We start from the raw sequence: 16317 nt of genomic DNA, 5'->3' as shown, positions 1-16317 counted from the left end.
ATTTTTTTTTTGCTGAAGTCTTTTGTGTTTGTTTTCTTGTTAGTCTTTCTTCTTATCCTGATCATCATGGTGCAATATTTCATTGTGCTTCAAGTTATCAAGTTATATTTTGATGTTCTCATTGGGTCCTTCTGTCAAAAGTAAGGGTTATGTATGGAAGATTATTACCTTCTGTTGCTTTTACATTTTCTGTATCAAGAAATCATAAAGTAGCAGAAAGGTTTAATGGGCAAATGAGGTTCTACTTCTCCTCTCACCTCCCAAAAAAGAAAATATCATGGTACTTACAAACTTAAATTATCACAAAGACTTGTATTGAAGATTTTGCCAGTTGATCACAGAAAACTCATGCTCAAGACAAGAAATTATTAAGCCACAAAGGTCTTAGATATAGTTTTCAATATTGGCTTGGTCTTGTCAATTTTCATGGGCAAACTGTAAATACAGATCATTATGAAGATTTGGTATCACACTGAGTATTTTTCTAGCTTTGAAGAGCAAAGGCAGTCGATTTTCATGTGTTTCAAATCTTTGCACGTAATTCCTATTTTTATTGTTAGCCACAAGCTAAATATATAGAGTAAACTAACTAAAATACTATTCACAGCAGCTCTGTTACCATCTAATTTTGAATTTCATTTTGAATGCAGTAAGTACCAAATCGCATGAGAACTGATTAATTGGCATTATCAAGAAGTCTGTAAAAATAATTACTGAAGCAGGAGGCCTTAAGGTTCTGAAGCATTGCACTACCTGGAACACACATAGCAGGCAGCAGAAATTCTATAAACCAGGAATTTTGCCAGAACTTCGCAGGCTGAAATCCAAATAATCTTTTTTTTTTTTTTTTTTTTTTTTAACCCAGCTAGATTTTCCATATTGAACTAAGCAAATTGAAGCGTAGCAGAGTCCTAGGAGCCTGTATATGCATTTCATTGCAAGTGAATGTCTGTCTTTTGTGTGAGTGCGTGTCTGTATTAGATACCAACAGAAATGTTTGTTAACAGGCTGGAGGAAAATAAGATGTGAATATACTGGAAACGGTGCTTGTGTCGCACAATTTACGATGTGATGTGCATAACGTACAAACTGAGTTTTTCCTGCTGCAAAAGCTTACATACGTTATTAACATTAGGTACATAAGTAATTCCTGAGGGATGGATCCTGCAAGTCCCAGTCAAATCACTGTTAGTTGAACCTTTATGACTGTATGTCTCGGCCTGCTTATCGGGAGAAGTGAGATCACAATAACTTCCAAAGATCTGTAACAAAAAGTCCGTGGTTTATTTATTGTAATGTTCCAGTGGGTATTTGTTTTCACAGTACCACAGAACAGTAGTATTTTTTTTTCATTTGACAATCTCACCTTAGCATACTCATGCCGTAGATAATCTTTAAGATCTCTAAGTATTGTATGCTTCAGAACAATTTGTCAGCTGTTGAGTTCATGATGTATACTTAGTTGGCACTGCCATGCTTTATCAAAAATCTCTCAATGAAATTTCCATCATCAAATGTATTATTAGACCTATAATGATCTTATAAATTCATCAAAGTGTGTTCAGTGATTAAGGTTCTTAGATCTAGGTGAGAAGAGGGAAGTCATACAGGAGTAGAGACTAGAAAATGTGAAAGGTAAGTGAGAAAAATATTAAGCATGACTTTAGAAAGCCATCGTGATGGCTTAAATTATGTCCTGACATGATAAATGGGCAAAGCCCTGTTCTGCCAGGGCTCCTGGGGCAGAGGTCACTCACATGGTAATCAGTGGGGCTGTGTTGTCCAATTGTAATGAAAAAAAAAGAATGAAAACTATTGCTAATGTGGTTGTAGCCATCCTATAAAGAGGAGCCTAGATAACCACAGCTTTGATCACTTACTACAACTGAATCTTTTTTTGAAAGCTTTAAATGTTTGTTTAAATAAAACTGTGGAGTAAAAAAAGTTCTTTAAATGAAAACCAAACCTGATTCACCAAATGTGAGCCAAGATCTTCACATACATAGCTACTCTGTGTGTGCAACAGCTGCTTCTGAAAGAATTATCCAATGAGGGGCAGAGAGAGATTTTTACTGACATGTAACTGATGAGTGATGACTTATTTCATTGTAGAATATGATTTATAGCTTTGAATGCAAAAGATACATATGGTTAAGTATATTGGTGGCATTCACATGCCCAAGATATGTGAGTATTCAGTATAACCACACCTACAAACATGATTTAAATGAAAACTTTCTTACTTGTTGGAGCAGAATGGGAGCCCTTGTGGTTGTAGGAGCCTGCATATGTGTTATTCTAAGAGACAGAGCTGTACAGATGGATGAATAGCACAGAAAAATCTTTCTGTCAAAATAACATAACTTGCTATCCACACAGTCTTGATGCAAAGCTTATTTCAAACACCTAAATTACAGAGACTTCATATATTCCAACAGGTGCTGTGGATAAGGCAAAATGATTTAATTGCTGCTCTTTCAAGTGAAAAAAAAAAAAAAAAAAGTAGTCGTAGGGCAAGTCAGAGTCTCAGGGAGCAAGAATCTGAAAGATTCCTGCTGAGGATACCTGTAATATGAGGAAGTTTTTCAGAAGAAGTAATCTGACTCCTGTGTCTCCTTCCTATAATTCTTGAAACAAAACCCAGGAGAAAGGTTTAAATCATCAGTCTTTCAAGCTGAAACAGTATCATTCCCTAATAATGTCTGTCAGATTCTGAATGTAAAGCCAGTAGTCTCAGCCCAGTTGAAACTGAGACTGTGTGTGTGGATGCCCAAAGCAAGACACTGACCAAGTCTTTACTGATCAAATCCATGCGTATTACACTTGCTTTTCTGTGTGAAAAAAGTATTGTATCAGCTAAATTTGCATTACTCCGAAACCTGATTTGGGCATATTTATTTGAGTATATGAATGACTTATTTCAGTTAAGCATTACAGTGCTGCCAGCTAATATAAGCAGAGTTGAAATAAGGCTGATTCAAGCTCACTTTCATACATTTTGAGATACATTTCCTTAAAATGTCATATCAAAGAAGGGCATCTGTGGCAAATACAAGCTATGAGTGTATGGGCCAGCAAAGAGGTTTTTTCTCTCTTTTATCTTCCCTTCCCTTCCCTTTTCAAAAATTAGTTTGCCTAAGAAAATATATGCTTAATATTCACATCCAAAAATGGCTGTTTGTTCCTTTGTTCTTCTTTGAGGTCTGTTTGATGATCCTTCATCAACTGTGAGAGGCCCAGGAGCATTGCCCAGCATCAGTCAAAACTCTTATATTCCACAAGCTGGATCAGATCGATGAAATCGGTGACTGTCCAGCAACACTTACAGATATAATCTATGGTAGAATCTATTAGTTTGAGGAATTGTCACTTCAGCTTTGTTCCTTGGGAATATTTAAAACATATCTGTATAGATGCTGGGAAATACAGTCTAAAGAACTAGAGACAGGGCTTCTTAATCTTCTTACCAATAACTTGATAATGCTGTTTTCTGAAGCAGCAACAAACCTACATAGAACAGGAACACCTACAGGGGGTAAGGATAACTATGTGTCTGTAGACCAGGGTCTGGCCATGGCTATAACTGTGAACAGAAGCAAAGAGATCCTGCTCCATGACTGTCCACCTTCCAGCTGTGATACTGCCTCCTTGGCAGGATGCAGAGAATCTGTCTATGCCCAGTCCCACCTCTAGCTCCCAGCAATGGGAGCTCTGGTAAGGCTCAGTGCATCCTGGCAGACATTTGGTTCACATGGTGGACATGTCCCGTGCAAGGAGCAACTTCAGAACTTGGGGGAAGCAGTGCCACGGACTACACTGGTGGAGCCTGTGCACAGCTCCAGGGCTTTTTGTCAGCCTTAGCTGCTGTGCAGCCTGTGAACCTTGGGCAGCATTGGAGGTAAAGGGCATCCCATGGGCGAGCACGTGCCATGTGGGCGAGCACAGAGCTCTCATTCTGCATTCTGAGCTGTGCAGTTACAGCCACCAGAAATGACAGTTCCATTAACCCACTGATTTTTACTGAATGTGGATAATTTTAAAATCAAGTCTATGAAACAGAGGTACTGGGTAAGAGTCATTGCCTCTGGGAGTAGACATTGTGTATTTTCATCTTTAAACAAATCTTTCCCTTCAGTCTCTGAACTAGAAGCCACGGGAGCCTGGGAGGGTATTCTGGAAAGATATCCCTATACACTTGCCCTGTGCTAACACTCTTCCCTAGGCATTAGCTGTTGGCCACTGTTATAAATTGGATGCTGAGCTAGGTAGGCCTTTTGGTTTCCCTAAGCATTTCCTTCTTAATGTTCTTAATCTTAAGCAATGAACAGATCAAAAAGAAATCTGGCAGGTTTTCAAGTAAATTCATTCCAAAGACACAAATATTTTTATACCATTTTGCATGTATTGCTTGTTCAGTGTGGTCTGTTTTATCCAGTCTACACATACATGTCAGTGTTATTACATAAAAGAAACCCCAAAACAGAAAATGAGATCACTTTCAAGTGCTATGCTCATTTTTTCAAGGTCTGTCCCATATTTTTCTTATCAAAGACTCTCAAGTCAATTCTAGGCTCTTCTCCCTTCAGAAAATAAATTCAAAATTCCCACGTTGTTAGTGACAGAAGGCATATGTCTTAAAAAAATTAAGAACTTCCTCTTAAACCACACATTAGTGGTTTGAGATTTTGATTTTATTGTCAATAATTATTATTACAGTCAGCACTGAGTTATCTATGAGAGTTTTTTACAGGTTGTAAATGTACTATATCATAAATATCTTTATTTATGACATTGACCTTAGTCCTTGCAACTCGGATTACTGCTTGTCCAGTAGGACATAGTTTTCAGGCTGCATCCCATTTTTTTCGCATGAGGACAGCTTGCATCCCAGGTTGTGCTTCACCCAGCAACCTTGTTTCTTCCCTAAATCTGGAAATGGGAAACAGGTCAAGCAAAGAGAAGTCATATTTGTTCTTACTGAATCTGGTCAAGCTTGACCTGGACTGACCCAGTCTGTTTTGTACTCTGCTCCCCTGCATTTGTCTTTTACAGTTTAATATGGTATTCCAGATCCCCGCCATTACTCTATATATCAGAAAATAGACTTTTTTTTTTGTATTACTGTTGACAATCAGAGAATAGTTGTTTAATTTAATTATAGTTAGACAATTAAATGTTCTTTTCCAGAGACCCAAAGACAGACAGTGTAAAAAAGAGATTATAATTAAGGAAAAAGAAGTATCAGGACAATCAGGACAGACTCAACAGAGAATGTGTGTTCATGGATATTATTCAAAGAAATCATGCCTAGTATTGAATTAAACCTTTAACAGTCATTGCCCTAGAGGTCTTAAAAAAAAAAGGGGGGGGGGGGGCGGAAATGCAACTTACCATTAATAAGATATATCAGAGGGTTTTCAGGGCTTCTGTAGTTGAGGACTTGAAGCGAGACCGTTGGAATAGTGAAAGACTGTTGATATACAGTACTTTTGTCAATTACAGGAGAGCTCTTGGCCTGAGATTTCAAATAGGGTCCATTAATATGAAAGAGATTTTTGCTAGACTTCAACAGAAGATTTTTTCTTCTGGTATGCCTTTCTGATGGTTTTGATATGCTAGAGAACTGTCGTTGCTTTTTGTGATTTCTGTGCATGTGTAATTTCCTCAAGTTTAATGTCTTTTTTAATGACATCCATAATTCCTGCAGTTGTTTTTTAGTCTTCTCATGTTAAGAAGGCATTTGCAGTTTTGGCCAGGATAAGAAATGTAGCAAAAGACCTATTTCTTTTGAGCCCACAATGAATTTTATACTCACTATCTATTCTTACACCTAAAGTTGTATATATACTTCTAAACAGATCAACACATATAAAATTCCAAGTTTTAGATTTTTCAGTCATACTGGATTTTCTTCATACTGATAGCAAAAGTAAAAATTACAATTTATAACAACGTGTAATGAAAATCCCACCCTGTTTAGAGCCCAAAGTCAGAAATATGGAACAGATCTCTTACCACCCTTACATATACGTATTATGTGGAATTACTATTAAGGAATTTAATGGTAGTCTGTTTTCCATTTTTTTATTGATATATTTTTCTTTTAAGTGACACATTTTGTTTAAATGTTGCTAAATAATGTCAGATATCTAGAGATTTCAATGGTTTTATTATTTATTTATGTTTATAATAACTAATAAATCAGCATTTAGACAATTTTCCAGAGTAATTGCAATGCTCAGAAAACTGATTCTAAAATAGCTCTCTGTGGTGGAGCTGACAGTCACTGTTCTGTATGACAACAAATTGAACCTTCACTTTATTTTAATAAACTAATACTGTCATGAACCAAACTTTCTTATATAAAACTGCATTATAAAATAGCTGTCACTTTTGCATGTGGAATTAGGTATGTGGCAACTATATATAAATTAACATTCTTCTGATTCTAAATGTGAAAAGCTGACATTTTAAAAATGTTTTAACAACTTTTAGTGTTATCATAAATCTTGCGAATTCTTTAGTGTTGCAGTTTTTTGGTTGCATATATTACATTAGTTCTTCCACGAGTCAACTTTTGTTACAGGGAAATGTGGGCCCGGGGCCAGGTAGAGCTTTGGAGAGCTTTTAAGTTTGAGAGCCTGTTTCACAGCTGGAAAGCTCCCCAAAGTGAAGTGATCCCAGAAGAATATGTTTCCCATTACCCAAATCTCTACCAAATCATGCCTTGTAGCTCTAAAATAATTAAGACTTTGGAAGCCCCAAGAGGTCTTTTTTGATCCATGAATGAAGTTACCCCAGGTTCAAATAACTAAAACCTGACTCCCTCTTAACCAATGAAACACAAAACCCCTCCATTTGTCAATGTAACATAAAGAAAATGCTCCAAAATGTCAAAGCCTTTACACTTTAATGGATTCAACCTCAGGACATGTCAAGAGTTTTGATTGCATTTGTTGGAGATCAGGCTGAGGTGTTTGTGTAAGTCCCTAGGGCAGAAGAGTTAACGTTCTATAAAACATGGTGTAAAAAGACACAGTGCTTGATTTTGAAGTTTGAATGATGATGAGGTTGATTAAATCAGAAGAAACTCTCTAAGTCCCATGTGTTGCTATTAATAACACATTCTTTCGTAGCATAGGAACACTGTAATTGATTTCAAGAAGTGGGTCACTTCTGCTATAAAGTGAAGATAGGAAATGAATATTTTCTGGGAGAGGCGGTATATCAAGAAATTATGAAGCCTCTTATTTATTTCAGTGTCAAATAAAATAATCGAATGGCTACCAAAGATAGTCTCCTGAAAGAACAGGTAAATGTTCCAAATACAGAATATCCAAGATGCATTTCTAGACCCATGCTTTTCCAGGATTTTACTGATGAAGTTACAGGATGGCGTTAGCATGAGTATCCAAACTTCATGGAAGAAATTCAGAAAGAGCAATGGATATTCATAGACTATGAAAAGAGCTTCCTGCAAGATGAAACTTACAGGAAACATAATATCAACATAAAATACTTTGTTTTTCCTTCAGTATTTTATTAGTAAAATTCAACACTTTTTATTAGAACCTGCTGTAGGATGATGCAACATCCCTGTACTTTCTAGTGACCGCTTTAAAGATGGTGACTTCAAATAAGGAAAAAAATGCAGGGTGATAACTTCTGAAAATTAATATCTGGTTTCTTGTGCTTGTTTAGTAACTTGTGGCTAGTTGAAAAAGAGAGCAGTATGTATATTTTGAAGGGACAACTAACATCACTTTTGCCTTTGAGAATTTAAATATGCCCACAAATCAGCCACCCATGTAAATTTAACGATGCTCATGAGTAATTGGTGCTGAAATTTTATTCCTGCAATTATTTGCACCCGCAAAATATCAGAACTGAAAATACATTCCTTAAATTGAAAATTTGTTCTGAAGTCAGTCTATTCACTGACATGTAAGAGGAGATATTAAATTCATATATGTCCATATTTTTTTACAGTGTAAACACTAGAGTATCCACATAAAGAGGTAAAAGAAGTAAGCAGACTCATACCATACAATAGAGCTGTTTGCATACCTTTCATTTAGCATATATGGAATACATACTGCATGGTGATACTAAAAAATTGTGTTTTAAACAAGACAATGTGTTATTTAAATGGGACAGGATGCTTTATTTCTGGCAAGGTGCGAGTACTGTTTTCTTGTATCTTCCTGGGTTAGAATCTCATTGGAAAGCATACCAGCTGTTTTTATATTTTTATTTTTAAATTTTTTTGGTAATACATATTTATGTTCATCTTGTGAACTACAGAGATCCTAGTGGCTGGTAACAACTTCCAGACACTGGTGATTGATGGCTAAACTAACGGCTAAAGGACTTACAATCTCAAGCAAGACCATCTGAGGCAGCTAAATCCCAAACTGTCATTTAAAAATCTTCCTCACGTTGGAAGCACCCTGCTGTTCGGCTTGCTCAGGGCGGCTGCAGCCTGAACATGCCTACATCTGCTGGGGACCAAGACCAACTTCCTCTGTCTATACCCACCAGGAGCCCAATTCCAGCACACTTTTGCAGATGTGCAGATGTGCTCATGGCACTGGCAGGCTCAGCATCCCTTTAAGATGCAGTAGCAGCTATTTTCTTATAGCACATACAGTGGTGGTACTTCTACCTCTCTCCCCTTAAGTACAATAAATTAATAACGACAGAAGTTGTTCAGAAAGCAGACGAGGCAGGTACAATTTTCTTCTACCCAAAGAAAAAAATATGTATTGTCTCCCTTTCAGGGCAGTATCTGAATCAAAGGCTTTATTTGTGTTTTATAGTGTGAATGTCCTTTCAATGAGAAATGCATAAACAGTGCCAAAGGCAAGAATGAGGAATTCAGGTTTCTCATGTCGTTGGTAGATTTATGTAGAATCATATTTACCTCTTTGTGTAGGACTTTCTCTTGCTTCTTGAGTCTCTGATTATTCTCCTGGGTAGAGGTACCATTTTGGTAGGAGGAGTGAAAATGTTCCTTTTTCTCCATACAGGTTTTAGTATGGTAGTTGAGGCATAGAAAATAGTAAGTGTGGGTGTCAACACCGCTAAACTGAAGAGAAATTGAAAAAATCTTTTTAAATGATTTACCTTGTGATTTTATAAAAGATTAATCTTTTCATAAAACGTTGCTACTGTTACCATCACCCACTTCTTTGATGATACATTTGAAAGAGTGAATCTTTCTCAAATCTTTGGCAGAATACTTTTTGGATAGGAAACTTTAGGAGATAGGCTTGAATATTTGATCCTAAGGATAGAGTAGTGCTATAGATATCACACACACACACACACACACCCCAGTTGAGGTTGAAAGGGAGCTATAGAGATCACCTAGTCCAACTCCCCTGCTCAAGCAGGGACACCTAGAGCATGTGGTACAGTGTCACATCCAGGCAAGTTTATGTTCTGAAATGTTTATTCCCTTTTTTTTTCGGTGATTCTTGAGGTCAGAATGCTGTTTGGTGTCCTAGCACTATTGGATTTCTTTTTGAGTCTCTCTGTTTTCCCTTCACATTTATAAGAAGTCTTAAGGATCCACACAGAGTGGCATCTGGGTTCCAATTTGAAAGCAGGTGCCTGTAGTTTAGGCATAGCACTGTGAATCTAGCCTGGGGAGTTACATATGAACCTGTGACCCTGAGATGTAAAGTTCAATGTTATATTTCCTGTCTTTGAGTCATTCAGCTCCACGAAACATGTTCTTACTGTTAGAAAAAATGTACTGCATATTGACTGCCGACAGGTCTTTGTCCTGAAGGCCTGCCGATAGCTTCATATATTAGCAGGATTTATACCTCAGACCTGGCAGCATTAGTCTCTTGTGCTCAGTGTTGGTCTTCTATTCTTATATTTCAGGATTAAAGTACAATGTTCTAGAAAAAGTAGTTGCAATACATCTAGATTTATTATTACATTCTCTATTTTTTTCTATTAGTAACTTCTAAAATTGGAGGCCGAATTTTCAGATGGTGTGAGTTGATGGAGTCCTGTTAGTAAATTATCCTTCTCCTTGAATGTGGAAAGACATTGATTTGTGCTTTGAGATTGCATGGATTAAATTTGACTTCAGCTTTTCATCTGTTGTATTAATCATATTTGACAAAAGGCCTATATTCATAATGTTTATGGAGACTGGTTACTAAGCATTCTATTTCCTCTATGATAGATAGCAGCTATTGTCAGTAAGCAGCCAATTGAACTTTATTCCACTTTAAAATTACTTTATGAAAAGACTGATAATTTAAAATCTTTCATGCACTCATTCTTTTCAGGATAATTAGGTTGTATTATTTTACACTGGTATTAGAAACATGTTAACACCAATCTATTGGCATATAAGAATGATTTTTCATTTTAAAGAAAAAAAATGAGTGGCGAGTTTCTGGATGAGAATGGTTAATCATGATCTCTGCATACTAAGTTAGAGTACTTAATTTATAATTTGTAGGGTTGTATAAATAATTCAGAATGCTGACATCTCTGAATTAAGATAGAGTTCAACTACCATCATAATTATATGGGGCCATATTAGGATTATTTGTTGCTTTAAATACTATAATTAGCAATTCTTAAATGTTTTGAAGAGCATTATAAGGCTGAGGAATTGGCATATTCTTGTATTTCTTCTGCAGTAGAAATGGTTTGGTTATGGATATTTTTTTTTTCCTTGTGTTTCTTCCTCTTCCTTCTCTATTCAGCCTTTCATACCTACCTGAACAAACACACTTTCACTTCCACAATCAATATTTCATTCTACCAACTTTCAGCATCATTCATATTCCTTACATTCCTTTATAGCAGCGCACACTTACTCACTCCTTTAACAAAAGACACGCATTGTGGTTGGCGGCAGAGGTCAGCACTGGTCTCGCATCACAGGTCAAAAAAGATCACTTACATTCTTTATCAGGGTCATTTCTTCTCCCTGGGTGGGATATGAACTTTTCTTTTTCTTAGAGAGGAAACAGCACAGATGTTCACCACTCCTTACTCAGAATTTCTGCTGGATGCTATACCTTCATCTTTTCCTGTACTATTCCAAAACAACATGGAATGAATCACTCCTAACTTATCATACTGGTTGTGTTCAATATTGTGATAGTAAAGTAACTGGGCAATGTATTTGTGTATATATAAAGGTCAGCCCATATTTTTTCAGTTGCATTTGAAGAGGTCTCCCTTTTTATAATAAAGATTTACGGAATGTAGAAAGTGCTTTTTCTGGAATTTCACAAAGATGCCTATTTTACTGTTGCATATGGTTTCATCCTTCCTAATACAGTTTTACTTTGAGTTGTAATAATTTCTGTGCATTTAGCTTTAATACAAAAACCATATTTGTGCAGAATAGTAACATTTAAATGAAATCATTCTGGTTAAAAAATGTTTTCACCTTTGTGCCAGCTTTCCCCTAGTTAAAAGTGAACCATTCTTTTCTCAGCTGTAGAAAGAGGTTACAATATTTCTTTTAATCCTTGTCTTTTATCGATCCTAAAGGAAATGGGGGATTAATTATGCCCTTCACCACTGAGTCCTCCTCTCTCATGGGTGAATGAGGTAATACACAAGATGTTCTGTTACTAGTCTTCCCATTCATGACTGTTTTTTTTTTTTTTGCCAGGGTTCATCAGCAACCTCCCACTTCTAGGTAATTTTAGGTTACAAACACTTCCAAGAAGATAGGTCATTTTCAATTCTGTTTATACCATGCTTACCCTTTTTGCTCCAAAGTTTGAAATATGAAACTATCATTATGAAAAAAAAAAATTATAATGAGAGCTACTCATTCTTACATTTGCATTCTTTTCTTCCTCTTTTTAAAAATATTTATTTTTGTTGAATTTTCTCCAAAAAAAGAGGTGTTCCTCACTATGCTGTTGAATTGCTCTGGAAAGCAATATTTTCTCTTTGATTTGGGACATAAAGTACATCTCTGAGCCCCAGGAGTTCTCTCTGGACTGCCTGTGTGTTTGACACAGCTCTCTGAGCTAGCAAGTGGCAACCGAGCTCAAGAGCAAAGTGGTTGGTGCTGAGGATCTGTGGTCCTCACTATCCATGCTTTGCTTTGAACAGGCTCCAGCAGAAAGTGTGCTGCTGGATGTCCCTTCCAGTTTTCTTTGTTCTTAAGGAATCCAGTCCTAACACCACCCAGCTACGATGTGAACCAGCCCGTGAGGGAAAGGTGCTGAGAAGGTTTACTTTTAGAATACGCTTCTGACCTCGCCTAAAACTCTAAGATAATTTCATCCTTTGCAGCTTAATATTTTCCTAAATGCAAATGAAAATCACTATCTATACCATCTTGGAGCAGAGTTCCTTTTTTGTTTTTCACATTCTCATCATCCATCTGAATTTGCTGCTTTGAAAAAAAAGTCATCTCATATTTTCAGAAATCCTTCTATCTTTCTTTCAGTTTGCCCCTCCTCGCAATCAGGCTCTGAAGGTTCCTATGCCAGTTTAAAGCACTGATCAAAAGGATAGAGAGTTTTGGTTCAGGTTTGGACTGGATCTCATGTGTTATCTGTGTTTTCACAGAGAAAACAGCATGAGCATGTGGAGAAGAATAAGGATCAAGGAAGGCTCACTTTACTTGTGGGAAACCATACCCACTACAGTCAAGCCCAGATATGAAAATCATTGATTCCCATGACAAGAATATGTAGGCAAATTCAGTTTACTGATTTTTTGCCACTGCTCTATGTTATTACTGTTTGCATTACAGTAATACTGAGGTTCCCATTAAGACTTATCATCCCATCACTCTGTAATAGCCTCTTTTCCCACAGTACAGGGACAGGATAGAACATAAAGAGTAGATAAAGGAAAAAAAAAAACTTCAGTACTTACATTAGACATTCTCTTAGAATTGCTGTTTCACTTTAAAGCATTAAATAAACAAGCCATGTGTATGTTGGGAAAATTATATGTACTAGGATTTTCATGCACAATAACTGTGCATGTGCACACCAGTTTTATTTTTTTTTCCTTTTTTTTCATAGTGAAATAGCAGTCTTCATGAAGTTGTCCTAATAGGTTACTAACTCAGACATGGCTAATAGATCTTATCATTTAAACTTTTTATTAGTTGTTCTTGTAAAACCTACTGTTACTGTGCAAAGCAATTTAGATGCACCCTTTGTGAATTAACTGTGACACTCACATCACAATAGGTAGCACGTTTATTTGCTTCCCATATATACTTCTTGTCAGAACGCTTCTGTATGATTTCTCTTATTTCTTAGTATTTTCCTAACTTGCCCTCAGAAAGTTATACCGGAGTCAAATTTTCCCAGCAATGCCATTTTGTTTCAGCCCAGCATTACGCCTTAAAATTAGGTGACCGGTTAAAGCACATTTTTCTATTATTTCCCACCTTTTAACAGGCTGTTTTTCAAATAGCAGAGTTTCTGCAAAGTTACTGCAATATCTCCAGTGTTTCAGAGTGCACATGCCCATTATTTTCCTCTATTTCAGAAGAGATAAAGCTTCATAAATTTCCTCAAATAATATTTTTCATAAAATAGTGCAGAGGATTTTTTTTGTTTTCTTTTTTTTTTAATTTCATAAGCCAAATTTAGATATTGGTATTGTTAAATAGTAACTATTGCTGGGGAAGATTGAGAGATTGTCCTTTTTACTGAAAATCTAGATAATGCAAGAAGTTGTTGATTTCTGTAGATGGCCCAACTATGTGTAAGTTTGGAGCACAAAAAATGAAATACAGATATCTAGAGGAGCAGCAGACTTGTCATCACTCTACCCAACACTTGCATCATGTTATAATCCTGAAAAAGCCTGCTGCCCTATTTCCATTAATTTTGGTCACTTATTTTGGCTGTTGTATCGTCCAAATCCAGCAAAATGTCCCAGTGTTTAATTTTAGAATTTATGTGCTTTGAAAAATGGTGCAGGGCAAGAAATATTCTTTCACTTTTATGCTCAGATTTACATTTTAGAGCTTCCATCAGCTTTGGCAAGATGAAGATTAGTTTGATCCAACTTCTGAAGCTGGGAGCTAGGCCAAGATTCTGGTAGTCAGAGATCTGCGAAAGCGTGTTGGTTCTCTATTACCTGACACTTTTGGCCCTATTTTCAACATTTTTATGCACTCTTTTTATTTTCTTGTGTGTATAAGGCTCAGATTTTCTTTTTTTCTGCAGTTGGAATCCAAAACTATTTTTGCTTAGCCTCTAGTGCACATCACTAAATGTGTTATGAAGCAGTACCCCAAGCCCAGCTACACTGCTCTGGGGATATGTCAACAAACAAGTGATTGAGCTGGCTTTACTATGAACGTTCTCATCTCTTAGGGGTATTTCGTTTTAATTAATAAAACAACCCTGAAATTTTCCAAAATGGTCATACTTACTTAAGGAATAGCCTTTGTTTCACCCCGTCAATTTTCTCGGCACCTGAACATTATTCTGAGTGGAAAAAAAACATCATCTTATATGTAGACATATACTTGAGCATTAATAACTCAGCTATAATCAGACAAGAAATAGTCCAATTATTCCAGTTTTTCCACAAATAAAATTTACTGAATCATTATTTACAGATGAGGTTTGTCGCTCTGTAGCTACCTCTGTTGATGCTATTAAATAAAATGTAAAATGAAAATGAATATATTGTTAAGGGAGGTGTCTGTTACTATAGTTGCTCTGAAAACAATATATAAATTAATTCATCAGGATGGTACTGCTAGTTTAAAATCTGAATTTTGCAGTCCTGAGTTCCTGTTTAGATATATTTTGAAGTTTGGAGAACTTATTCTCCTGTTACACAATTTGAAGCATTTCAGAAGTGGCTTTAGAGTGAAAAGAAAGACAATATGTTCCTACAGATGGCTTAAGCACATAACAGGCTGTGTTATTTCAGGTAGAGCTATCTACAGAGGAATAGTCATACTAATGAGACAAGTAGGAGTTGTTTTTACTCTTTCAGCTCTGCATTATTTTTTGTTTGCAATTAATTGATACAAAAGTTATCTTGAGAAAAAATTCTGTTTGCAAGATAGGGTACAACCCTTGCAAATTGAAAGGTTTTTTAATTATGTATTTCTCTCATATTGGCAAAAACTGGAATCTGGAAAGAAAATGAAAAAGTTGGCAGTTGGCCTGTAAACACTTCTGGTAATATTTAGAAAAATCCAGGGGAAAAAAAAATTATGAAGCACACTAATTAAAATTTAAATTAAAATAACCAAACCTTAAAAATCTCTATACTTTCTGATATCCTAATTCTTCTGTTTCAAATAAAAAGGAATAAAAGGTTGGTAATTCTAATGTACCATGTAGTTCATTCAATTATAAACACAGAAGAGCTTATGGTAGGAGGCTATTGCTTTGCTATCTGACATGTTTAAATTTAATCTCTGCAAGTTTAGCAGTGAATGCAGTGCAAGTGTAATAATTTGAAAACCGAAAAATTTTGAGGTTTAGCATTCAGCATTTTTTTTTCCATCCAGTTTTGAATTATCTTTGATAAACCCTGTGTTTTGGAGGGTGTTTTGTTTTTCAGTGATTAAATTTTCTACCTTAAAAGAAAGTATCTATCGCACTACATTCCTTTTCCTTACACCCCCCATCAGTGTTCTTTTCTAGGGAAAGAAAAAGGAAATTGGAGATAATGGGGTAAGTAACACTTGACCCACTTTGAAACACAACAAGAAATAAATCGAACTCAAATGACTCTGTCAATTTGTTGAAAATGTTTTCATCTAATTCTCCCAGGCTTTCTTCCTGACACTAGCAGAACTTCCCACTTTCTCCAGGTTCACTCTGTTGTACGTGGCCCGCAGCACATGCGTCTGCTGCAGCTTCACAGGTCACAGAAAGTATAGACTAGCCTTTCACCTCCAGCTGCCCCTCCACTCGATTTCCTCTGAGCAATATTGGCTTCTGCAGCTAAAAACTGCTTTTCACATATAATGAAATTCACAAGTGCATTGGAGGAAATGTGATTTTTCTGCCCCCACAATTTCAATAGCAGTTTATTCCTTTAAAAGGCAAATTGCAGAAGGGAATAACTTTGAAAGCAAACTGGAAATATAAAGACAGGAAATGAGTCTGTGACTGTATAACTGAGTTCATAAATGGATCCTTTTTTGGTATGAAACTGGGCTTTTGGAGTAGAAAAATCACCTACTTAACAAAACCATTCTCTGTTTCAGCGCTGCAGGAGCATGAAATAAATCCATGTTTCTTTCTAATATATCATTCAGTCTATCAAACTATTTCCAAATGACCAGAGTTCTAGGAGTGCAGCATAAGGCTCTAT

The 16317-nt window shown here is 36.2% G+C and overlaps 1 protein-coding gene across 1 annotated transcript in view; it reads left to right on the top strand.

Annotated features, from left to right (window-relative positions):
* AGMO (alkylglycerol monooxygenase) overlaps positions 1–15880 on the top strand; it is a 144073-nt gene extending 128193 nt beyond the window's left edge. The window contains 2 exon segments of the mRNA XM_088533443.1: positions 12574–12697; positions 15771–15880. Coding sequence (XP_088389569.1) covers positions 12574–12697; positions 15771–15880 — 234 coding nt within the window.
* Positions 15881–16317: the final 437 nt, after the last annotated feature.

This window comes from Tinamus guttatus, unplaced genomic scaffold (assembly GCF_059628265.1).
Source record: "Tinamus guttatus ecotype Peru unplaced genomic scaffold, ASM5962826v1 Tinamus_guttatus_pri_ptg000503l, whole genome shotgun sequence".
Classification (NCBI taxonomy): domain Eukaryota; kingdom Metazoa; phylum Chordata; class Aves; order Tinamiformes; family Tinamidae; genus Tinamus; species Tinamus guttatus.
The sequence above is the reverse complement of the archived record's forward strand: the minus strand, read 5'-3'. Positions and strand labels throughout refer to the sequence as shown.